The 26476-nt window shown below is 42.1% G+C and overlaps 2 protein-coding genes across 4 annotated transcripts in view; both read left to right on the top strand.

Moving 5' to 3' along the window:
• The window catches only part of DUSP12 (dual specificity phosphatase 12), a 119778-nt gene that overhangs the window by 48079 nt on the left and 45223 nt on the right, over nucleotides 1-26476 (top strand). For all 3 annotated transcript variants that reach the window (XM_072128646.1, XM_072128647.1, XM_072128645.1), the window contains exons 3-4: nucleotides 112-225; nucleotides 5188-5306. In XM_072128646.1, coding sequence (XP_071984747.1) covers nucleotides 112-225; nucleotides 5188-5306 — 233 coding nt within the window. The remainder of the gene's footprint in view (nucleotides 1-111; nucleotides 226-5187; nucleotides 5307-26476) is intronic.
• Nucleotides 11877-14935, top strand: LOC140104403 (uncharacterized). Its single transcript, XM_072127936.1, has 2 exons — nucleotides 11877-13875; nucleotides 14329-14935. Exons 1-2 carry the CDS (start codon nucleotides 11885-11887, stop codon nucleotides 14423-14425), a joined length of 2088 nt encoding a protein of 695 aa, XP_071984037.1. The 5' UTR covers nucleotides 11877-11884; the 3' UTR covers nucleotides 14426-14935.

Genomic DNA, 26476 nt, shown 5'->3' with positions numbered 1-26476 from the left:
AAAAACAGAAAAAACTTTGAAGGGGTTAAGGAATGCAAGAGGAATGCCAGAAGTCATAATGCTCCTCTATTAGATCATTCTTTGTAAAAATCATGTTTTTTTTCTTAACAGCCATGCCGGACTGAGCCGAAGTCCTGCGGTCATAGCTGCTTACCTGATGAACACCACAAGATGTACATTTGAGGAGGCTTACCAAAGACTGCAGGACAAAAAACCTGATATTAAGTAGGTTTCAAAGTAGGTTTTAAGTAGGTTTAAACATTGTAAAAAAAAAATATATATATATATATTTATATGAATTAATGCTCTCCAACTACTGTTAGGTTCCATCTTGGTCTGGGTAAAGAGAATTTGTTAACTTGGTGTTAACTCCACATGTCTACAGACATAGCATCAGCAAGATTTGCAATTGGAGCCCACTGTAACAAGGAATAAAATGTTCTGTCAAATATGTAAAAATATTTTTTTTCTAAGGTGTATGACCGGTTATTTTCATTTCTTACTTTATATATTTAATATAGCACCAAAGTGTGTCTTTTAAAAATCTGAAGTAGGATCAGAAAATAGGTTGAAAAGATCCAGAGATTTAGATTATGGTCTAGACCTATTGTAATCAATATTTAAACCCAAATTGCATTTCTGCAAATGAAGGTCTTTTGACCAAGATTAATGTGGAAAAATATACATAAAATTTAACTTTTATTTCGATTGATTTAATAGAAAAACCAGAGCTCAGTCTGTGTTTGTCTCTTGTATGAAATAGGTATACTGAGCCGAAAAAATCTTTTAAAGACTTTTGTGATGGTAGTGGGTGGTTATTAATCAAATTCTCTTTGCCTTAGTTGTAAATTGGAGTACTTTCTGCAAATGTGAGTGCTGCTGGGTTTCTATAAACTTTTCGTAGTGCACCAACAGTCTCCAGAGCCCACAGAGGAAATCCACTATTTAGTGGTGTGTTATTAATCCTCTCTTTGTCTGTATACACACATGCTCACAAGGTGGGGGTATTGTAGGAATTCTCACACACTCACACTTGCATTCCCCATGATATCACACTAGCGTACCTACTGGTATCTGGTTGTCTCCCTATGGTAAGTAAAAAAAGAAGCCTAATCTAAAATGAATAATATGTCGCTGCAGTCCGACACATATGCACTGAAAGGCTATCCACTACTTTTCATCACATAGTTAAACTATATAACTACTATATATTTTAACTATGTGATGAAAAGTAGTGGATAGCCTTTCAGTGCATATGTGTCGGACTGCAGCGACATATTATTAATTTTAGATTAGGCTTCTTTTAAAAATCTCACACAAAAACTACCTATCTTACTCTGTATTGGAGCCCTCTGCTTAAGGATACAGTAACCTGATTTTACCCCCCACCAAACAACCATCCCATTGGGTAGGTTATGAAATGTCCTTTCTAGAATTCAGTTTTATATTAGGTCTCAACTGTTTACCTATAAAAGAAACTACTCCAAAGAGATGTGCAAATGAGCAGTGGAGTCATATTTGCCTGAGATGGGTCATATTTAGAGGCCGTAGGGGAAGTGTCACTGCAGATTCCAGTAATTTTGGTAGTATAGTATCTACAACCATGCTTTTGGTATCAAGTTAAACCTAAGAATATATGGCAGATGCAGAGATCGCGATAATGCCTCTACAAGCGTCTTTGACGCATGCAGAGGCTGATTTACTCTCCAAAAAGCCACCAAGCGTATAAATACGCTTGGCGATTTTCTTGTAAAAGCGCTGGCTCTGGGCAGTACTGATGTGCAGCTGCCGCCTGCTAGTGTGTAAGGAGCAGAGCGGACAGCGGAGCGCACAGAGCAGTCACGTGCACACGGACCCACTACACTGCAGAGAGGTCTCTGCTTCTGCCGGCAGAAGGGAAGATGAAGCCACGCCCCCTGAACACTCACTGCTGCCGGTCACTGTCTTCTCCAAGCTCATTTCACATATAGGGAGCAGCAGGGGAATCACATTACACTAAAAAGGGGTGGGGCAAGCACAAGCAGGAGGACAGGACATGTGACCTTTACAGGGGTCTCAGCTCCTCCTCCCCTCCTGACCCGTCTCTCTAGCTCTAATATATACAGCCGCACATGCGCACTAGCAGACTTGGCAAAGTCTGAGAAAGGAGGAGAGTGGAGAAGCGTTTGATTCCAAAGGAGTTTGTTGTCATCTGTGGTGGTGGTCCTGTGCCTGCTGTGGGGGTCCTGTGCCTGCTGTGGTGGGGGTCCTGTGTCTGCTGTGGTGTTCTCACAGGTTTGTGTGACTGACCTATTCCCAGGGAGTTCAATTGATTAATACTGGTTACCTGAGCCTGATATAAGATATATTCAATAAAGTACAAAATAGTTATGATTGAAAATGCTATGCATGGGTGGGTTACTTGTACAATGGTCACAAGAGCTTACAATCTATGAGGAGGAGGGGACACAGGAGGTGACAGTGCTTGTACAATGGTCACAAGAGCTTACAATCTATTAGGAGGAGGGGGACACAGGAGGTGACAGTGCTTGTACAATGGTCACAAGAGCTTACAATCTATTAGGAGGGGACACAGGAGATGACAGTGCTTGTTCAATGGTCACAAGAGCTTGCAATTTATGAAGAGGAGGAGGACACAGGAGGTGACAGTGCTTGTACAATGGTCACAAGAGCTTACAATCTATGAGGAAGAGAGGACACAGGAGATGACAGTGCTTGTACAATGGTCACAAGAGCTTACAATCTATGAGGAGGAGAGGACACAGGAGATGACAGTGCTTGTACAATGGTCACAAGAGCTTACAATCTATGAGGAGGAGAGGACACAGGAGATGACAGTGCTTGTACAATGATCCAGGCATTTCAAGTAAGGGATAAAATAAATAAATACACCAAAGACCCCAATGTTTTCACATTGTATTGAAAAAAATCCTCCCTGAACCAAAACACTTGTGCTCAGTAAGTAACAACTTTATCGCGGCCAAACACATCTTGCTAGTTAGTGAACGCAAGTGCATTGGTCAGAAGGCTTATGTTTTTGGGAAGGATTATCTAGTAAAAAATAAACTGTGTAAAAAAAAAAAAAGTGTTATGTCCTCAACCCCCCAAAAATAAATGAAATAAATTTAGAGGCGGCAGCCTCAGCCTGCTCAGTGGGGGGATGTAGGGGGTTTGGGGCTGGCTATTAACAATTTATACAACTTGGAGTTATATATTTGTATTAACTGAAAATTCCATACTCTTCCTCAGCTAAAAATACTCCTCAAAAATGGTGAGAGGAGTATTATTACCCTTCTGGAAAAATGTTAGTGCGACCTCTGGGCAGATGGAAATATTGTAGTTTTGTGATCCCAAGAATTGAAGATAAAGGCAGTTGAAAAGAAAAAAAAAAAGATGGGAACAGGATTTTTATCTGCAACTCGCATTCCCAACTGTGGGGGTGGTTTAAAACTTTGGATTAAAACTTTGGGAAATAGACACAGGTCACATTGTGTCACAGAATTGTGAAAAAAACTATATATGCAGTTCTGTAGTTGACAGAAATTAGCTCAAACCGCTGAGAAATTTTAGAAATTTAAGCTTTTAAAGTTCAGATTCTTAACTTCAAAATGATACAATAAGCATTTGTGTTTAGCAGCATCACCCTCCAGCTTCTGATTCTACTTCTCTTAAGCAAAATGTGACTCTTGCCGACCAGAAGTGACTCTTTCCATTATTCTCATATTACATTAAAAGCAATTTATCCATGGGTGATTTTGCTCAACCTATAAATTGCAATAAATAGTACCGTATATATACTTGAGTATAAGCCCCAGTATATAGCCTACCAGGCCTTCAGGACCCCTTGATGAAGGCAGCGTGGCGAAACGCGCGTCGGGGTGTTAGCCATCTGGGTGGACGGAATAACAATGCCGGGTACTATGTTGCTTTACACTGTACTCACCCCCGGTCCTCTTCTTACAGTGGATGGTATGGTGCCTCTTCAGGTCATGCCGCTCTTCTTTGGATCATTTGGCTCCTCTTCGCCTCCTTGCACACAGCCGGCACACACAATGATGTCAGCCGCTTGCCGACGTCATTGTTTGTGAGCCGCCAGCATCGCGAGGGACCACGAAGAGGAGTGGACGGACCCAACAGGTACCGGAGCATCGGAAGCAAGAAGAGGACTTGCGGGGTGGGAGGCGGGGGGCGTTGATTATACTTGAGTATATACGGTAATCAAAAGGTTGTATCGATTTCACCAAATTGTAGCAATGAGTACGTCAGCTTGTCTCTCCAAAAAAGGAAGAGCTCCGTACACCAAAGTGTAAACAAAGTTAGGTGAGAGAGTATTATGGAGAGAGTTGAAAAGAAATAAACTGCCGTTAGAGAGCATTGCCTCTATCCCTTCATTGTCCCTCTACATGCCTGTAAACCTAAGCAATGAGGTCCTAAAGCTGTATGCAAATGACCTGTGAAATGTCCAATGAAGCATTAGCATGTTCAAGCTGTCCACTCTATTCATGAGTGGGAGGCACAGCCACACCCCCAGTGCATGACTGACAGCCTGTATAATGATGTGAGGCTGTATAATGATGTGCTTCCTGGTGCTGGTGGCCACACCCCCTGCAGCCTGTGTGTGCATGTGTGTGTTTTGGAGAGATACAGCAGCTCCAGGCAGCCATGTTATAGCAGAACATGTCAGATTCATGTGTAGCTGATGTCTGTGTCTCTCACCTATATATTAGGAGGATGCAGCATGTCAGCAGATGCAGCAAACACACTAGCCATGCTTTACTATACATTACACACAGACATGAGCAGGGGGAGGAGAGGGGAGGGGTAACAGGGGTGACATCACTGCCTCTGACCATGTGACCAGCCTAATTTACATGATAAAAAATAGATGATTTTACAATGAATAATGTATGAAATAACTAGATAAAGGCTGGGATGGGATCCTTGTGAGCTGCTCCAACAGGTAGAGGTGACAGGACTAGTGACACAGACCTGATGACAGGTGTCCTTTAAAAAGTGCCACCATCTTATAGTGCAAATTTATTATATTATAATTGCATTCCTCTACACTTAATAAATCTGGAATTGTCTAAATATTTTGACAGAAGCAACTTATGGTGTTTATTAGAAACAAGTTGTGGTGTACACTGAGAAGTTTGCCAGACTCATATGTTTATATGTTTTTTTCAGAATCAATGAGGAGTTTGTGAACCAGCTAGCAATTTTTGAAGAAATGGGTTGTGATGTGGATATCAGCAGCACAAGCTACAAACAGTACCGATTAAAGAAACTGACACAGAAATACCCTGGTAAAAACAAGGCATTTTATTGATTTTTCTTTTTTTTTTTTTTTTTTTAAATACAGTATAAAGAATTTAAATGAATAATCTTTCGAATAAAAACATTTTTTATTTATTAAAGTAAAAAAAAAAAAAGAATAAACAAATGGGCAGTAAATGACCATTAAAAACAAACCGGTAAGATAGGAGAATGTACTTCATATTTCTCATATGAAGAAGAAAAAAAAATGAAAGTTTGTGGAAGTATTCTTTTACATGGAAAAATGACCTGCTAGGGGTTTGGATTCTAATTTTTAACAGGTGCTATACTTGGGGAGTAAGGAGTTCATCCTGTTAGCAACTACGGCACCTAACAAATCTGCGGTTTGACGCTGCCATCTTTTTGTGACGTAATCCCCTCTACTGAACTATTGCCCTATCTCGCTACTTCAATTTGCTTTAACCCCTACGGGACTCAGCCTCTTTTGGCCTTAAGGACGCGGCCCCATTCTTCAAATCTGACCTGTGTCACTATAAGTGGTTATAGTTTTGGAACGCTATGAGATATCCAGGGGATTTTGAGATTTGTTTTCTCGTGACACATTGTACTTCAAATTAGTTTAAAAATTTGGATGATATCTTTTGCGTTTAGTTATGAAAAAAAACTAAATTTGGCAAAAATTTGGAACAATTCTTTATTTTCAACGTTCTAAATTCTCTACTTTTGATGCAGATAGTCATAGCTCCCAAATAAATTCATAACTTACATTTCCCAAATGTCTGCTTTATGTTGGCATGGTTTTTTAAGATTCCACATATTTTACTAGAATGTTATGAGGCTCGGAATTTAGGTATCATTTTTCACATTTTTTGTAAAATCACCAAAACCTGTATTTAGATGGACCTGCTCAACTTCTAATTGACACTGAGAGGCCTAAATAATAGTGGGACTCGTAAAATACCCCATTGTGGAAACTACACACCTCAACGTATGAAAAACCACTTTTAAGAAGTTTGTTAACGCTTTACGTGTTTTATAGGGGTTAAAACAAAATGGAGGTGCAGTCTGCAAATTGTAATATTTTTTCACAATACACTCATTTTGGGTGGAAAATTAAACATTTACAATGGATTAAATGAATAAAGGCTCCACAAAGTTTGTTACCCAATTTCTCCCGAGTACACGGATACTCTATATGTGGTGGTAACCTGCTGTATGGGCGCACGGCCGGGCATAGAAGGGAAGGAGGCGCCATCCAGATCAGATTTGCTATGTCACATTGTACAGGCTATAATTTTTTTCTTTTTTTATTGAGGACCTATAGGGGCTTATTTCTTTTGCCACATGAGATGCACTTTTCTGGTACGTAATTTGGGGGAATCTATAGGCTAATTGGTGAGATTTTATTAACTCTTTGTTGGTGGAGGAAATGAAAATCATCACTTTTCAGGAAGATTTTTATGGGGTTTTTTTTTTTGGCTGTTTACCATACCATAAAAATAGTATATTATTTTTATTCTATGGTTCGCCACGATTGCAAAAAGACCTCATTTATATAGATTTTTTATTTTTTTCCCATTTTTAGTGCATAAAAAGTAATTTGGCAAAAATGTTGTTACTTTTAGCATCACCGTCTTTCATATGCATAACTTTTTTATTTTTCGCCTCACAAATCTGTTTAAGGGCTTATTTTTTGCGAGAAGGATTGTTCTTTTTAGTGGTCTTATTTTAGAGTGCATAACATTTTTTAAATCCCTTTTTAGAGCATTTTATAGGGTATTAATTGAAAATGATCTTTTTTCTGGATCTTTTTTTTGTTTTGTTTTTTACGGGGTTAACTTTGCGGATCTGATAACGATTCTGTTTTATTATGCAGATTGTTACGGACGCAGGGATACCAAATATGTGGGGGTTTTGTGTATTTTATTCAATTGTACTGAATAAAAACCAATTTGGAGAAAATCTTGTTCATTTTAGCATCACCATCTTTTCATATGCATAACTTTTTTATTTTTCGGCTGACAAATCTAGTTAGGGGCTTATTTTTTGCGAGAAGAGTTGTTCTTTTTAGTGGGCTTATTTTGGAGTGCATAACATTTTTTAAATTACTTTTTAGAGCATTTTTTTTATAGGGTATTAATTAAAAATTATCTTTTTTCGGAACGTTTTTGCGGTTTTTTTTCTACGGCGTGTACCGTGCGGGTCCAGTAACGATTCTGTTTTATTATACAGATTGTTACGGACGCGGCAATACCAAATATGCGGGGTTTTGTGTTTTTTATACTTTATTAAGTGTTTTTATGGGAAAGTGACATTTTAGGGGCTTATATTTTTATGTATTTATTTTTTATTTATTATAATGTGTAGTGTTAAGTGTTTTTGCATATTTTTACTTATACATACTTGAACTTGAACCAGTGATGCTCTGATCACTGGTTTAAGTTCAATACACTGCTCTACAATACTATTTTATTGTAGAGCAGTGTAAACTGTCTGAGCAAGCTTGCACATGCTCAGACAGTTTACAGTCAGACCCGGAAGGGGTCTGACTGCCATGGAGACCGGGCAGCTCCGGGGCACATGCCAGTCCTCGGAGCTGCCCAGAAGTGGATCGGATCCCCCGGTAAGCGGCACGGGGGATCCGATCCACAGCGCAGACACCCTTACACGCCGCGGTCATGTTTGACCGTGGCGTGTAAGGGGTTAACACCCGCGATCGGAGCCGGCTCCGATCGCGGGTGCTAGCGCAGGCTGTCAGCTGTACTAGACAGCTGACAGCCGCTGCTTCTGGTACCGGCTCCGTTCGTGAGCCGGTGCCAGAAGCAGGACGTTATAGAACGTCCCCGTGTGCTAAGCATCTAGCCCCGGGGACGTACTATAACGTCCTGGTGCGCCTAGGGGTTAAAACTCTTGGAACAACATGTCCATCTGAAACCACTCTCCTACCTTCTTTTTCCACCTTACTTTTGGACAAACTTCTATCTGGTTTCCGACCCAATCACTTAACTGAGACTGCCCTGACCAAAATTTCTACCTACTGTCCAACTGTCTGCCAAGGCAAATCGCCACTAATCTGGTCTCCTCCTTCTTGATCTGTATTCTGCCTTTGACACTGTTGACCATTCTCTCTTGCTCCCTTTATGGATCTCCTAATCCTCCTCCACTTAACCTACCCCTACTCCAGGCATAACCGTCACAATTCTTGGCTCCACACACAACCCTGTCCTTGGAGTCATCTATGCCTCTGGCTTATCCTTTAAAGGGGTTAGCCCATGAAAGAAAATTCTCAAATTTCAATCTCCTAGTGATGTTGGCAAAAGGTCATTTTTAACCCCTTACTTTAATTTTATTCAGTTTTGACTCCTGACTCCCGAGGTTGGTCAGTGAAAAATTCCAGAGTGTCTCTAAGCAAACCCTTCATGATTCTTCTGTTCTATGAGATGCTGTTTGCGTAACAGTGGGGCATATTCATAAAAAGTGTCCTATATCAAAATCAAGAGAAAACAAGATTTAATCACTAGAGGGGACAGGGCAGTTTTACTGTGAGGACTGTAAATTTGTGGAATATCCTACCTCAGGTGCTGGTAACAGAAGGAACAGTAGAGGGCTTTAACCCGTTAGGGGCGTGGCCCTTTTTTCTTTTTGCATTTTCATTTTTCACTCCCTACCTTTAAAAATCTGTAACTTTTTAATTTTTCCATGTAAAGAGCTCTGTTTGGGCTTGTTTTCTGCGTAGCAAATTGAACTTTATAGTGATGGTATTTATTATTCCATGCCGTATACTGGGAAGCGGGAAAAAAATTCAGAATGCAGTGAAAATGATGAAAAAACGCATTTGCGCCGTTTTCTTGTGGGCTTGGATTTTACAGCTTTCACTGAGCGCCCCAAATCACATATCTATTTTATTCTTTGGTTCGGTACGATCACGAGGATACCAAATTTGTACAGCTTTTATAATGTTTTCATACATTTAAAAAAATTAAAACCACCTGTACAAAAAAAAAAAGTTCATTTTTCCATGTTCTGGCACTAATAACTTTTTCATACTTCAGTGCACGGAGCTGTGGGTCGTGTCATTTTTTGCACCTTTTTGATGATGTTTTTAATGCTTTAATTTTTAGGACTGTATGGGCATTTGATCACTTTTTATCGAATTTTTTTTATTTTTCAAAATGGCAAAAAAGTGGCATTTTCGACTTTGGGCACCAATTTCCGTTACGGGGTTAAGCGCTGGGAAAAATCGCTAGTATATTTTGATAGATCGGACGTTTTGGGACGCGATGATACCTTGTTAGTGTTTATGATTTTTACTGTTTAGAGAAAGGGGGGTGATTTAAACTTTTACTTTTATTTTACTACCCCTTGACCTCTGCAGGGACAGGAAGAAGAGAGGTTAAATGTCCCTCCCCCTGCATCCCTCGCCAGTGTTCTTCCTGTCCCTACACAGGCAGGGGGAAGAGAGGGTCTCTCTCCTTCTCATCTCCTTAGGGGGGTGGGAGTGGAGGGGGACGCCTTTAAAAGGCGCGGTACCTGGTACTAAGATCCTCTCCTCTCCTGGCCTCGATCGATCTCCTTCCTGGCTGACATCATGGGGAGGTATTTGGTGTAATCCCTGCGGTCCTGCGACGATCTACGGCAGCACCACATGTTCCGGCTCCCGATGGTGAAACGCGGCTGCGTTCCACCAACCCCGATGACGACTTCCGGTTATGCGATGACGACTTCCGATTTTGCGTTCCACGGGCCGGATGACGACTTCCGGTCCGCGCGTCGCACCGGAAGTGACGCGACCCATTCACGTCATTGGCGTTCGGGAGTCAGGAGCGTGGAGCGGTGAGTTTAAAAGGCAGAGAGTCTACTAGAGACCTCTCTTGCTTCTGAGACGATCGCAGGTGGTTTTGCAGATCTGAGTGTGTCACAGGCGCAGGTTAGTGAAACGCATGGTGGCAGATTGCTTATCCTTATCACCGCTCCACTTACACCTCTACCTCCTCCCTTGTCCACAGGCAGTATGGACCCAGTCCCCCTTCCTCAGACATCTGTAAGTAAGGGGGTCTGGAGGGTGGAACGTGGAGGGGGGGCCCTGTATATATATACATCCCCTATGCTTCCTTGTGTCTTTTTCTCCTCACATTCAGGAGAGAAAAGATAAAGAGAAGAAAGAGGATAAAAAAGAGGAAAAGAAGGAAGACAAGTCAAAGACTAAGACCCTTCCATCTCGTAGATGCAACATGTGTTTTAATAAACTCCCAGAATCTTATAAAAAAACGCTATGCAGAGACTGCCTTGACAGCATAATGCTGGAGGAAAAAGCGTCCTTCATGGACGAGATGAGATCCATGTTCAAATCTGAAGTAAAGAGCACAGTTGCATCCCTCTTTTCTGAAGGAATTCCTCCTAAAAGGTTCAAACCCTCTGAACCTAATCCGGAGGAGATGGATTCAGACCCTGACAGGGCTTCCTGTTCCTACCAAGGCGGTGAGGAAGAACAGCTAGACAGCCAGGAACAAAAAAATGACACTAGATTCCTTTTTTCTATGGATAACCTGGACACCTTACTAAGGGCGGTCCGAGAAACTCTAAATATTGAAGATCCTGTGGAGATAAAGTCCGTACAGGACGAACTCTTTGGTTGCTTAAGAGCAAAAAAGAAGAGGGTTTTTCCAGTCAATAATGTGCTGGAGGACCTTATCCGGGAAGAGTGAAAAGATCCAGAAAAACGGCTATCAGTGGCCAGAGATTTCAGGAATAGGCTCGTGTTCGACGAGGAGAAATCAAAATACTGGAATTCAATCCCAAAAGTAGATATCCAGGTTACAAAGATGGTTAAAAAGACCGACCTCCCCTTTGAGGATGCGACCCAACTTAAAGACCCCATGGATCGCAAATCTGACAGTGTCTTAAAGAAAACCTGGGAATCGGCAATGCTAAATCTGAAGGCAAATGTCGCAACCACATCTATCGCCAGAACAATGACCTGCTGGCTAAACGGGTTAGAGAACCAGATTATTAGCGGAACCTTGAGAGAGAAGCTTCTGGAGTCTCTCCCACTGCTAAAATTAGCAACCACCTTCATTGCAGACGCATCAGGGGAATGCGTCAGATTTTCTGCCAAAGAAGGAGCACTCTCTAACGTCGCCCGCAGAGCCCTCTGGCTCAAGCAGTGGTCAGGAGACTTCCGATCTAAATCTAACTTATGTGGCATACCCTTTACCGGCGAGTTCCTATTTGGTCCAGAACTGGACACGATCCTGGAGAAAGCTGCAGATAGGAAAAAAGGCTTTCCAGAACCCAGACAGAAGAGGCATTCCTTTCGTGATTCCCGCGACAAAGTTCCATCCTATCGTGGAAAAGGAAAACAAGGTAGATGGAGCTACACAAAAGGAGGTAGAGGTAGAGGTTACAGTTCCTTCCAGAGTACCCAACCCAACCCTGCCAGAAAACAATGACGCCAGGGTGGGGGGGAAGACTAGCTCTTTTCCCCTCTCAGTGGGAGCAAAGCATAAAGAATGCCTGGATTCTACAAGTCATACGCGACGGCTACAAGATTGAGTTGAATACCCCGCCCCCTCAAACATTTGTGACAACAAAGACATCCTCTCAACAAATGCTTCTGCTCATGTGGGAAGAGGTTCAATCTCTACTACTCAAAAATGTCATTTCTCCTGTACCTCCCCACCATCAAAGGAAAGGGTTCTACTCTCCCCTCTTCTTAGTTCAGAAACCGAACGGAGCCTACAGGATGATCATAAACTTAAAGAATCTAAATACCCATATCAAATACAGAAGATTAAAGATGGAGTCCCTAAAATCCACAACGCCATTAATCCCCAAAGGGGCAGCTCTATGCACTATAGACTTAAAAGACGCGTATTACCACGTCCCAATACATCCCATCTCTCAAAAATTCCTGAGGTTTGCCATCCGGTCCCCAAAAAAACAGGTAAGACTTCCAATTCAGAGCTCTACCATTCGGGATCTCCTCAGCTCCCAGACTGTTCACAAAAATTATGGCAGAGGTGGTAGCAGTCCTAAGACAAAAAAACATACTACTGATCCCCTACTTAGACGATCTTCTTCTAGTCTCCAGCTCAGAAGAAATTTTGTTATCCCAGAGAGACACGGCATTAGCAATCCTAAAAAGCCTAGGTTGGATTATAAATCTCGAAAAATCAAATCTCCAACCAAGTACCAAACAAAAATTTCTGGGAATATTGCTGGACTCAGTACATCAACACTCTCTTCTTCCAGAAGAGAAGATCAAGAACCTTGCCTTACAGGTATCACTGTTCCAAAGCAGACAGAAGTGCTCAATCCGAGAGGCTATGAAACTCCTGGGCCTTCTCACGTCCTGTATAGCTGGTGTTCCCTGGGCTCAAAATCACACGAGAGATCTTCGGAATTGGATTCTTTCATCCTGGGACAAGAATCTAGACCATCTGGAAAGAAAAACCAACATTCCCCTATGGGTAAAAAGTTCGCTAAATTGGTGGAAAGCAGTGGAAAATCTCTCCAGGGGCCTAAAATGGAGCAATTGGCCAGTAACATCCATCTTGACAGATGCAAGCAAGACAGGTTGGGGAGCAAAGCTTCCAGGAAAACTGGTTCAAGGTCAGTGGTCCCAGTCAGAGATAAACAGATCATCAAATTACAAAGAACTGAAGGCAGTCTGGGAAACCCTGAAGGCCTGCTCGGATCAAGTACAAGGCAAAAACCTAAAAATATTATCAGACAACACGACCACAGTCGCCTATCTAAAACGCCAGGGGGGCACACAGTCCGCATCTCTCCAGAGAATATCAAAAAAGATCTTTCTCTGGGCAGAAGAAAATGTCCTTTCTCTGACGGCAATCCATCTGAAGGGGTCAGAAAACAAAGAGGCAGATTTCCTGAGCCGATACACTCTGGATCCCCACGAGTGGTGCCTAAACAAGGAAGTTTTCTCCCATCTAACCCAGAAATGGGGAATACCGCAAATAGATCTATTTGCCACCAGAGAAAACAAAAAAGCAGACCATTACTTCTCCCTACAGAAGAATACCCCAGACTACCTTCTAGATGCCTTCTGCCACAGTTGGCACTCAAGACTAGCCTATGCCTTCCCTCCACTTCCTCTGATCTCAAGGACGGTGCAAAAAATAAGACAAGAAGACCTCAAGATTATCTTGATAGTCCCCTTCTGGCCAAAAAGAAGCTGGTTCCCAGCACTGAAGAATTTGGCATTGGAAGAACCAGTTATTCTCCCTCAAAGGAAGGATCTCCTATATCAGGGGTCTGTTCATCATCCCAATCCAGAATCACTCCATCTATCAGCCTGGATCCTGAGAAACAGATGCTGAAGGCTAAGGGTCTCTCAGAAGAAGTCATTGCAACATTACAGGCAAGTAGGAAGCCAGTTACTTCAGCAATCTACCATAAAATCTGGAAAAGATTTGTATCCTTTTGCCATCCTGAAATTCCTAATCTGTCTTCCCCTAACATACAGCAGATATTGGAGTTTCTTCAAGCCGGGTTGACCAAAGGCCTAAAGACCAGCACACTAAAGGTCCAAGTCTCAGCCCTCAGCGTCTTCTTCGACGTCTCTCTGGCTGACCATAGGTGGGTAAGACGGTTTCTTAGAGCATCCACTAGACTAAGTCCTAAATGTCCTGTCAGGACCCCTCCCTGGGATTTATCAATAGTCCTGAATGGCCTTATACAGGGCCCTTTCGAGCCTCTAGAGGACGCAAGCATTAAAAACATCACCTTAAAACTGCCTTTCTTGTTGCCATAACAACAGCCAGAAGGTTAGGAGAAATTCAAGCACTCTCCATTAATGAACCTTACCTAAAAATTACGGACGATAAAATATCCTTGATGCTTGATCCAAATTTCCTGCCCAAAGTAACAACAGATTTCCATTGTAACCAGGAAATTATTCTCCCCTCCTTTTGCCAAAAACCAAAAACTTCGGGAGAAGCTAAATGGCATACCTTAGATGTGAGAAGAATAGTGCTACACTATCTCGAAATAACTAATAACTGGCGGAAAGACTCAAACTTGTTTCTTCAGTTCCAGGGCAAGAACAGAGGGAGAAAAGCGTCAAAGATCACCATCGCCCGCTGGAATAGACAGACTATCAGGGACTGTTATTCTATCCAGAACTTAGAAGCTCCTACGAACCTTAAGGCCCATTCTACCAGGGCAGTAGCCACTTCTTGGGCAGAGCGAGCAGGAGCTTCCCTGGACCAAATCTGTAAAGCCGCAACCTGGTCCAGTTCCACCACCTTTGCGAAACACTACAGACTGGACTTACATTCTGCCAAGGACTTATCATTCGGTAGAAAAGTTCTACAAACAGTAGTCCCTCCCTAAAAAAATTCCTTTTTGTTATCTGGTACATCTCCAGGTGGGCTGTCATGGGGGACATCATGGAAAGCGAGAATTAGACCCACCGGTAATTCGTTTTCCATCTAGTCCACCATGACGGCCTGGAATTTTTCCCCAACCCTTACAAATGTTATTATATGGTTTTTTTATTGTATGTGGAGTAACATGCTAATAAAACCTCTTGCATCCTTCCTTGGTGTAATTATTTGGTAGAACACTGGCGAGGGATGCAGGGGGAGGGACATTTAACCTCTCTTCTTCCTGTCCCTGCAGAGGTCAAGGGGTAATCCTCCAGGTGGGCCGTCTTGGTGGACTAGATGGAAAACGAATTACCGGTGAGTCTAATTCTCGCTTTCATATTTTTTAAAAATTTTTAAAATTTTTCTTTACCATTATTTTAGATCCTCCAGGGTAATTTAACCCTGCAGGGTCCGATTGCTAATACTATATACTGCACTACTACTGTATTGCAGGATATAGCTATTTTACAATGATTTTTAATAGCCTGCCCTCTGGTGGCTATTAAAAATAATTGCAACTGGCAAGCCTACGAGTCTCCAATGAGACTCTAGGCTGCCATAGCAACAGATGACGTTCCAGGGGGCGGGCACCTCCAGAGCATTTGAGCCCAGTGAGCTTTTTCTAATTTACGTTTTAAGCATTTATCATCTTTCCTATATCCTATGCTAAACATCCAATCTGGTGTCCTATGTAATCTGTGTATTACAAAAAATATGAAATTCTGTGGGATCCATTATTGGATACAAAAGCTGGAGTTTGCATCACATACTTCCAAACTTCCTCTCCATCCTTGTGCTGCCCAAAATCCTCATTCTATGTTTGGACACATTTAAACTGTACCTTTCCGCTTCGTCCCCCATGACGGCCCAACCTGGAGGATGCCCCTTGACCTCTGCAGGGACAGGAAGAAGAGAGGTTAAATGCTCCCCCCCGCATCCTCCCACCAGTGTTCTTCCTGTCCCTGCTGAGGCAGGACAAGAGAGGTGCACTCTCTCCTCCAGGGGGGGGGGGAGGGGGCGAAGCTTCCATAGGAAACTAACGGGTAGTCCTGGCTGGCTAAATCCCGGCGGACTGGGGCGTTCGGTTGGCTTCGCGCCTTCCCTTTCGCTGCCATTCCGGTCCGTTTACCCTGGCCGCCGCTCCGCGATCCTAGTGTGAGCGCGCAGCGGCCGAAGAAACTACATTTCCCGGCGTCCTCGAGGTCCGATGACGACTTCCGGTCGCGACCGGAAGTAGCGGTTCACAGGACCGCAATGCATCATTGGGAACGGGAGCACGGCGTGGTGGCCTCTACAGGGGGATGGGCTCCCCATTAAGGTATTTAAGACACCTGGAGCGGGTTAGTCACGCTGATCTCAGGTCTAAGATCTGTGTGTGACGCTGCGGTGCTGTGCACCCGTGTTGTGTGTTTTCTGAAAACTTTCCTGTGTGCTTCCCCGGCTTTATGATGGCTGACGAGACAGACCCAACCTTCCTGCATCCTCCGGTTTCTGTAAGTGGGGTCATTTGTGCAGGTTTGGGCTTTTTACTGTGTGTAAAGATAGCGGGTCATTTATTATCCTCCGCTTGCCTTTTCAGGAGAAAGACCAAGGGTCTAAAGGGAAAGTCAAGGAGGATAAAGGGGATAAGACAAGCAGGTCTGAAAAACCCGAGAAAAGTCGACTTAGGAAGTGTAACATGTGTGCTCACTCTATGTCCGACTCATACAAAAAGCCGATTTGCAAGTCATGCATCGACAATTTTATGAGAGAGGAAAAAAACGTCCTCCTTAGATGAATTAAAGGGGTTTATTGAGGAGAAAATAAGTTCTTCAGTGGCCGCTGCTACGTCCAGGCCCCCACCGAATAAGAAACCTAGAGTGGAGACGGATTCTTCTATATCTGAGGAGGGGGATGACTCTGAAGCTCCCTCATGCTCATATGTGGAAGATGATGACCCTACGGACTCACAAAAAACCAGAAGATACCCGTCATCTGTTTCAGTTTGAGGAACTTGATGGTCTCCTAAAGGCAATAAGGCAGACCCTGGAAATCGAGGAGATTCTCCCTCCCAGGTCTAAGGAGGAAGAATTATTTGGGGGATTAAAGGCAAAACGTCAGAGGGTGTTCCCTCTGAATGACACCTTAAAGGAGCTGGTTTCAGAGGAATGGCGAGAGCCAGAAAAGAGAGTCATTGTGTCCAAAAGCTTTAAGAAGAGACTTGTATTTGAGCCACAGGAGTCCAAGGTGTGGGACACTTGTCCAAAAATGGACGTGCAAGTCACAAAGATAGTAAAGAAGACTGATCTTCCATTTGAGGACGCGGCACAATTAAAGGACCCGATGGATAGGAAGTCTGACTCTCTGTTAAGGAAGGCCTGGGAGACATCCATGCTCAATCTGAAGACTAATTTAGCTTCTACTTCAGTGGCGAGGAACTTGTTGTACTGGCTAAATGAACTGGAATCCCACATCAAGGAGGGAACTCCAAGGTCAACAATCTTGGAAAACTTTCCTTTGCTAAAATCAGCAACAGCCTTCCTTGCAGATTCCATGGCCGAGGGAATCCGTTTTGCTTCCAAGGAGGGGGCACTCACTAATTCTACTCGACGGGCACTGTGGCTGAAACAGTGGAACGGTGATATCCGATCCAAAGCAAAGTTGTGTAGCCTCCCCTTCTCAGGGGAATTCGTGTTTGGGCCAGAATTGGATGCTATACTCGAGAGAGCATCAGATAAGAAGAAGGGCTTTCCTGAGAGATCGATACCCAAGAAGCAGCCCTTTCGGGACTTTAAAAAGGATTCCTACAAGGATAAAGGAAAAAGGGGACGCTGGAGCTACCCGAAAGGAGGTAAAGGGAGAGGGTTTCTGTTCTCCACCCCAACAGACCCTAATAGAAACAAAAAACAATGATGCCATAGTAGGGGGAAGATTGCTAAGGTTCAGAGGAGAATGGACAAAGATCACTTTAAATCCCTGGGTCTTAGATATATTACTGCACGGTTACAATATCGAATTCTTCAAGCTTCCCCCTACAAAATACATGCCACCTTCGTCATCTATGTCACTTACATCCCACAACTTAATATGGCAAAAAGTAGCCTCCCTTTTGTCTTCTGGAGTGATTATACCTGTCCCACAAGATCAAGAGAAATCTGGTTTTTACTCTTCTCTTTTTTTGGTAAAGAAACCGAATGGCACAAACCGGCTAATCATCAACCTGAGAGGTCTCAACGAATTTATCGTCTACCGAAAATTCAGGATGGAGTCGGTAAGATCAGCCACACACATTATTCACCGAGATGCATTAATGTGCACTATAGACTTAAAAGATGCATACCATCACATCCCTATACACCCTTTCTCACAGAGATTTCTAAGGTTTTCTGTCCTATCTCCAGAGGGTTCTACACTACACTTTCAATTTTGTGCGCTTCCTTTTTGGAATATCATCTGCACCAAGAACCTTTACAAAGGTGATGGCAGAGGTGGTGGCGTCTCTCAGACTACAGGACGTACTGATCATCCCGTACCTAGACGACCTGCTTATTATTGGCCAAGACAGAGAGACCTTACTCTTTTCAAGAGATCTCACCCTAAAAACCTTAGAAAAACTGGGATGGATAGTAAATTATCAGAAATCAGAACTTTCTCCAGCTACTGTGAGGAAATTCCTGGGAGTAAACTTGAACTCAGTTTACCAAATGTCGTTCCTTCCACAGGACAAGGGAGACCACATCAAGGATCTGATAACCAGGTTCAGGAAAAAAATCAGTGATCTCCATCAGAGAGGCAATGAACATCCTGGGCTCTCTAACAGCCTGCATCTCCTCGGTAGCCTGGTGCCAGGCCCATTCCAGAACACTCCAGGGATGGATCTTAAGATCCTGGAACAGAAGACAGGAGGATCTGGACAGGAAAATCCCGATTCCACCTGCCGTCAAGAAAGACCTGTTATGGTGGTTGGAAGATGGAAATCTGAGGAAGGGAATATTTTGGTCAAATAGCCCTTACATTCCAATCCAAACAGATGCAAGCCAGAGGGGCTGGAGGGCACGGAGAACTCAAGGGCAGACTTTCTAAGCAGAAGAAAGATCCTACCAAACGAGTGGAGTCTCAAGGAGGAGATCTTCCAGGAGCTAACATCTTTGTGGGGCTATCCTCTAGTGGACTTGTTCGCAACAAGGGAGAATACCAAATTCCCGCGTTATTTTTCTCTGGAAAAAGGGGAGAACAGGGAACAGCTGAACGCCTTCTCTCACTCCTGGGACATTCCACTAGCCTACGCCTCCCCCCCCCCCCAATTCCCCTGATCGCCAGGGTCCTGAGAAAGATATTCCAGGAAAGCACCAGAGCCATTTTCATCTGCCTAAACTGGCCGAAGAAAAGCTGGTATCCACTCTTGAAAAGAATGTCGCCACAGGATCCAGTCATTCTTCCACTGTCCGAGGACCTACTACATCGGGGTCCAATCCATCATCCAAATCCGGGAAAATTGCAGTTGTCTGCCTGGATCCTGAATCCAGCTTCCTAAGTTCTCAGGGACTCTCGTCTGAAGTCATCAAGACCCTGAAGGCAAGTAGGAAACCAGTCACTTTTGCCATCTACCATAAAATATGGAAGAGGTTCTGTTCCTTCTGTAAGGACAGTCCACCTTCCCAAGCTAACCTTAATATCTTGCAGGTGCTCGAATTTCTTCAAAGGGGTTTGGAGTTGGGATTGTCTACCAGCACCCTGAAGGTCCAGGTGTCGGCGCTTAGTGCTTTCTTCGACCAGCCCCTCATCGAACACAGGTGGGTCAAGAGGTTTTATTAAAGCAACTTCTAGGTTAAAGCCCCAGACTGTTAAAAAGTCATCAGCATGGGACTTAACTCTAGTCTTGAATGCCTTAATGAAGGAACCATTCGAACCTATTGATTCCTCCAGTATAAAGAACTTAATACTTAAGACGGTTTTCCTGATAGCCATCACTTCTGCTAGAAGGTTAGGTGAACTTCAGGCTATATCGATTAGGGAACCCTACATGAAAATTCTAGATGATAGAATTGTATTGATGTTGGATCCAAATTTTGTTCCCAAGGTGGTTTCTGACTTCCACAGGAATCAGGAGATTATCCTGCCCTCCTTCTGCGAGAACCCTTCTTCAGCAAGAGAACGAGAATGGAATTCTTTGGATGTAAGACGTTCTGTCCTAAAATACTTACAGATCACTGAGGCCTGGCGTATTGACTCTAATCTTTTCATCCAATTTCAGGGGAAAAACAAGGGGAGGAAGGCGTCGAGGGCGACTATCGCAAGATGGCTGAGACTGGCGATTGCTTCATGCTACGACCTACAGAAAATACCGATACCATCAGGAATCCGAGCTCACTCGACCAGGGTTATGTCCACATCCTGGGCGGAAAGAAGAGGAGCGTCACTGGATCAGATTTGCAGGGCTGCAACTTGGTCGTCATCTACTACGTTCTCTAAGCATTATAGACTGGACTTGCACTTATCAAAAGATCTGTCATTTGGGCGCAAGGTGTTACAGGCTGTAATCCCTCCCTAAAAGCTTACTAATTTTGTAAGTCTCCAGGTTGGGCCGTCATGGGGGACGAAGCGGAAATTGTGAATTAGATTACTCACCGGTAATTCTATTTTCGTTAGTCCACCATGACGGCCTATATATTTTCCCTCCCAGTTGGAAATTCTTATTTCTTTATTATTGCTTTCAGATGAGTTTTTGTATGTGGAGCAAACATACTAATAAATCTGATTGTATCTTCCTCAGCATGGTTATTTTGTAATCACTGGCGGGAGGATGCGGGGGGGAGCATTTAACCTCTCTTCTTCCTGTCCCTGCAGAGGTCAAGGGGCATCCTCCAGGTTGGGCAGTCATGGTGGACTAACGGAAATAGAATTACCGGTGAGTAATCTAATTCACAATTTTGAGTGATTTTATGTATTATTGTGTCATATGTACTAGACAAAGTCCATTTACTCAAATCGCCCATAAAACAAATATTTCCCTGACTTCCCAAACAATTAATACTCAGACTCCTACAAATCAATCTCAATTTTATATATTTAAAGATATCTCCAACACCCAGGTAAATTCTTTAACCAGTACATCAAAGGATTTAAAGATTCCCTCTGTGTATACGTTTTTCCCCAATAGTAAGACACCCCCGATAGTAAGACATAGTGGGTGTTTTAGGGGGGTCGGCTAATGTAAGAAAGTAAGACTTAGTTAGAGCAGATGGAGCCAGGAGATGCAGCCTCTTCATATCAATGCTGTAGCTCCCGGCCCGATAGAAGCCGCTGTCATTTTTAAGATATTAATGAGAGTTTCCAGAGGTCATCAGAGGTCAACCACCCCCCCCCCCACCTTGCCCAAACCAAACCAAACTGGTGCCGAACAATTCTGCTACGTTTGTGCTGCTTAAATTTTTGTTTGTGCTGCTTTTGTTTTGAATAAATGTACAAAAAATTAAAGTTCAAAAGTTCAAACAGCCCCCCCCACATTAACCGAATCAAACAAAACTGGTGTCAAACGTTAGTGCTACGTTTGTGCAGCAAAAATTTTCGTTTGTGCCGCTATCATTTTTAAGGTATGTTCAGGTGTTTAAGGTGTTTAGGATGAACTGGTAAAAAAACAAACTTTATGACACTTCCCTAGTTTGAAGTATGTTTAGTTGTGATGGTTCGGCACTCAGTCACCTGCGCCTCCTGCTCGTGGACAAATGGTGCTTATAAATAGACAAGGAAAATCTCGGCACTTCGAGGTAGGTGAAAATCAAATATTCTTCTTTTATTTAACAAGACATCATAAATCAAGTATAACACGCAAGGAAAGCGCGTTTTTTCGGCTCCACCTGAGCCTTCATCAGCTGGCGTCTTCCTGAACAGTGGTGTTTTTTAAGCAGATGAGCGTCCAATGAATGCACTGCTACTGGAACACATCATCATTCTGCTGCGTCATCAATCATGTGATCACATCACGTGATCTAACATTAACCATGTGACAGACCATGTGATCATGTCACATGATCCGTTTAAATGAAAAACAAACACTAGCGGATGCTATCGTCTTGCAGGGAGATGCAATCGGACAAAACATAAGGTATGTACATAATAATGGAACATTCATGTAAATATAATAACCATTTTGGACATTAGTGTTTTTCATCATAGTTTAAATCATGTTTTATATTCAAAAAACAATTTAAATACCAAAATCGCTACATTGTAACATCTATTGTTAGTAGAATTAGTGACGTTGATCTCCTATCTGGAGACAAAATACATTTTTCACAGATGTTAGTATAAGGAAAAAAAGGGGTTAGTATTAAGAATAGAAAAATAATGGGTTTTGTTCTATACCATGTCTTCTCTCCCATTATCAGGTGTACTCATGGGTTCTGTGTCTGTAAAAAGATAATGAAAGGGTCAGACTAGAGTTGGCCAACTTCATAGTCCCTATTTAAACCATGCGGTTCCAATGTTTTCAGTTCATATATCCAAAAGGCTTCTTTTCCTAGTAATAATTTGTTGACATCTCCCCCCCCCGTCTAGGTGGATTTAATTCGATAACTTAAAATTTCAATTGTGGTAATGAATGGTTGTATTTTTAAATGGTTGTATGTTTTTAAAATGTGAAGGTATTGGTAATAGGAGATTTTCTCTCCTAATGGTCGATTTATGTTGACCGATGCGGTCTCCTATACGCTGGCGGGGAGATCCACCTAGACGGGGGGGAGATGTCACCAAATAATGGGAGAGAAGACATGGTATAGAACAAAACCCATTATTTTTCTATTCTTAATACTAACCCCTTTTTTTCCTTATACTAACATCTGTGAAAAATTTATTTTGTCTCCAGATAGGAGATCAACGTCACTAATTCTCCTAACAATAGATGTTACAATGTAGCGATTTTGAGAATTTGGTATTTAAATTGTTTTTTGAATATAAAACATGATTTAAACTATGCTGAAAAACAATAATGTCCAAAATGGTTATTATGTTTACATGAATGTTCCATTATTATGTACATACCTTATGTTTTGTCCGATTGCATCTCCCTGCAAGACGATAGCATCCGCTAGTGTTTGTTTTTCATTTAAACTGATCACGTGACATGATCACATGGTCGGTCACATGATTAATGTTAGATCACGTGATGTGATCACATGATTGATGACGCAGCAGAATGATGATGTGTTCCAGTAGCAGTGCATTCATTGGACGCTCATCTGCTTAAGAGAAACACCACTGTTCAGGAAGACGCCAGCTGATGAAGGCTCTGGTGGAGCTGAAAAAACGCGCTTTCCTTGCGTGTTATACTTGATTTATGATGTCTTGTTAAATAAAAGAAGAATATTTGATTTTCACCTACCTCGAAGTGCCGGGATTTTCCTTGTCTATTCATAAACTTCCCTAGCTTGATTACCAGGGGGAGCTAGCAAACACATTGTACTTTGGAAGAAATGAACTCTGATGACCTCTGGAAAAAAGTATGACTATATTAAAAATGATAGCAGCACAAACGGAGCACTAACGTTTGACGCCAGTTTTGTTCGATTTGGTTAATGTGGGGGGGGGGGGTGCTGTTTGAACTTTTGACCTTTCATTTTTTGTTCATATATTCAAAACAAAAGCAGCACAAACCAGCACAAACGTAGCAGAATTGTTAGGCACCAGTTTTGTTTGGTTTGGACAATGTGGGGGGGCTGGTTGACCTCTGATGACCTCTGGAAACTCTCATTAATATCTTAAAAATTATAGCGGCACAAACGAAAATTTTTGCTGCACAAACGTAGCACAAAGGTTTGACACCAATTTTGTTTGATTTGAACAAGGTGGGGGGGCCAACTTCACTCAGGTCTCCGTACAGCCTCCAATCACATGGCAGAGGAGACAGGGCTGCTTACTGTGCACTCTGCAGCAGCTTCCTGCTCTGTGCCGCCTCTGTGTTATTGAAACAGCTCCTCCCCCTCCTGTGCACCAGCCTTTACTTAGCCCTGCAGTCAGTGCCCATCAGAAACACTGAAAAGTATGTATGTTTATGTGTAATGTGTATGTAGGTGTGATGTCTGATCTATATGTGAATGATGTGTTCATGTTTATTCACATGTATAATGTATGAATGTAGTGTGTGTCAGTGTGTTTGCTTGCACAGTTCCATGGTTTGTGTTTAAACCCCTCCCCCCCCCCCTGCACTGTATAATGCCCCAACTACAAATAACCCACCCACACTGTATAATGCCACCTCACACTGTATAACCACCCCCTGCACTGTATAATGCCCCTACTCACATTGTATAACCCCCCCCCTCCCCCCACTGTATAATTCTTGGCACTTGCTTTTATAAAACTGTTTTGTGGTAAGTACCATACTGTTCAGGTTGTTAATAAATGTTAATTTTATGGTTAAAACAAAAATCGACATTTTTTTTCCCAATATAAGACATACCCCAAAAGTAAGACATAGTGGGACTTTTGAGGGTAAAAAGAATGTAAGACACTGTCTTACTTTCGGGGAAACACGCTAGCTGTGAAATTAATTTCAACCCCTTTTGCCCCTGATACAAATTTGAAAAATCCTCCGGCACTTCCGCTTCTTTGCATGGTAATTCTTTATTGGAGCTTTAAAATCCACATGCATAAAACAGGACTGACGCGTTTCGAGCTAACCGCTCTTAATCATAGTCATGATAAAACAATATAAAATGCTAACATTTTAACTTACAAAGAGTAAGTATTTGACCAATATGAAAGGAGCATTGTTTGACACCAATCACTTCCTATTTGAATTCTAAGTCAAGTTTCAGTAAAATTGAAGACAGTAAAATGGATTATACTAGCAACGTGTTATGACATTGACAATAAAGTATAATGTAACTCCTCTTGCTACTTTGTCCTCACTAGTACAATAAAGTACTATCTCTTTATAGTCCCAGAATTAGGGACAGTGCACAAGATAATAGTGACAAGTCCCACAGTGCCCATTTATTTAAGGTTGTTGGTATTCCTCAGCTTTCCCTAGTTGAGAAATTTTACAGGCTGTCCTGGGGTTACGTACAAGATAGGGTTCTTGGGTTTGTACTTAAGTTGAATTTGTATGTATATCGGAACCGTATATTTTATAATGGTAGATCCAGACAAAAATATTTTTTTGTCCCATTGACAATTGGATTTTTAAATTTTTTTGTATTGGGACCAAGGATTATCAATAAAATTTCATTACATATACCTTGAAGCTGATCATTGCTGCATGGGACTGCATGGGAGAGCTTCACCAGAGGTCACAGTGGGCAGAGAGGTCCTTCTGTAACTACGGGTAGTCTGTATTTAGGGGACCACCTGTATATGCATGTTAGTGTGTATGATTTTATTTGAATACAATGAAAGTTAAATTTTAGTCACTTGTATTCCCTATTTGCTTCCCCCTATTTTTCCCAATAGAAAATTGTATGGGTATGGAGTAGCCTTTGCTCCCGCTCCCCAGAGAGGCTACTCATCGGACCAGTAGCATCTGCCAATAATTATCATATTAGTTAGATAAAATGTTTTTTTTTAGGAAGTATTTTAGGATTAGGTAAAAATTTTATGGGAATTAAGCAAGTTGTTAGCAACCTACCATCAGATTTACCTGATGGGTACTTTTCTGATGATAGGTTTCCTTTAAATCTAAAATACATCCTTCTAAAACGGAGATCTTTATGTATTAAAAAAAACAGCTTTTGAAATAAAATTTAATAAAGGCTGGCATGACTGTAAATGGTAGGTGAAGGCAGCTTTTTTTATTTATATTTATATATATATATATATATATATATATATATATATATATATATATATATATATATATATATATAATGTTTAATAGTACAGCAAAACCATTATTTGGGGATGTATGCATGTAAAAATAAGTAGGACCTACTTTATGTACTATTGATAAACTGTGAAATTTATTTTTGGAAGGACCCATTTGTGGTTTGGGGTCTTCTGGGGTTAACTTTTATAAGATGCTTTAAAGATTTAGCTGCAAATTCTGTCTATAGGGATGTAATGGTCACCATTGTCGATGTAGTAGACTTTTTGTTTATTTTTCTGTGAAATTGTGAAAATCTTCCATATGTGACTTTTACTCTAAGTGAATGTGTGCCAGGTAAGTAGTCGGTGTGATAAATCTTTCCAAGGGGACGGGCCTTATACTACCAAAATCCTCCACCTCCCTCTAACTTCATCCCAATTAGATAACATTTTAGCTAGCTAAAGTGTTATCTAACACTTCAGAGGCTGCAGAGGAACTCTGGCTCGGTAGGGGACCATGCTTCAAAGAATTTCCCCAGTCGCGGCAACTTTGAGGCTTCCCTCCAATTTTCAAACCGTAGACAAAGAATCCTAAAACTCTTAAACCAATACGTTGATTAGGGACAGTTATGGTTCATCTCGGCCCAAGGGCGAATACATTTTTGGAACCTGTGTTCCCGTAATATCTATCTAGGCTCTTGCACCCCTGGTTCCAGAGATATAAATATCTCTGGATAGGACAACAGAAAATGGGTTAGGTTTGGTATGAATACTACAGCCCAGGGATTTACCCAAATCCAATGATACGAGAAGCATGACCCTACGACTTCCCCTTGAGAAGCTATGACTTCTCCAGGGTTCTGGACGTAATACCAGGTAGGAGGGACCCATGACCCCTCCTGGCGGTAGACAGAGGTGTATCTGCACCTGATATAAATATGAAAGCCCTGATGCTGTTTGTCTGTGTCTTGGAACCCATTATACCATCAAGTGTAGAAGAAGATTTTAAGGTGTGGATTATCAGGTTCTAT

Source organism: Engystomops pustulosus, chromosome 10 (assembly GCF_040894005.1).
Source record: "Engystomops pustulosus chromosome 10, aEngPut4.maternal, whole genome shotgun sequence".
Classification (NCBI taxonomy): domain Eukaryota; kingdom Metazoa; phylum Chordata; class Amphibia; order Anura; family Leptodactylidae; genus Engystomops; species Engystomops pustulosus.
This window is presented reverse-complemented; position numbering and strand designations above follow the sequence as displayed.

What these genes read in the sequence shown, in the direction of transcription:
- LOC140104403 (XM_072127936.1), top strand. Translation starts at nt 11,885, where the DNA reads ATGCTTCTGCTCATGTGGGAAGAGGTTCAATCTCTACTACTCAAAAAT. An exon ending in GTCTCTCTGGCTGACCATAG is followed by an intron (nt 13,876 to 14,328) that starts GTGGGTAAGACG and finishes TTGTTTCTTCAG; the next exon opens with TTCCAGGGCAAGAACAGAGG.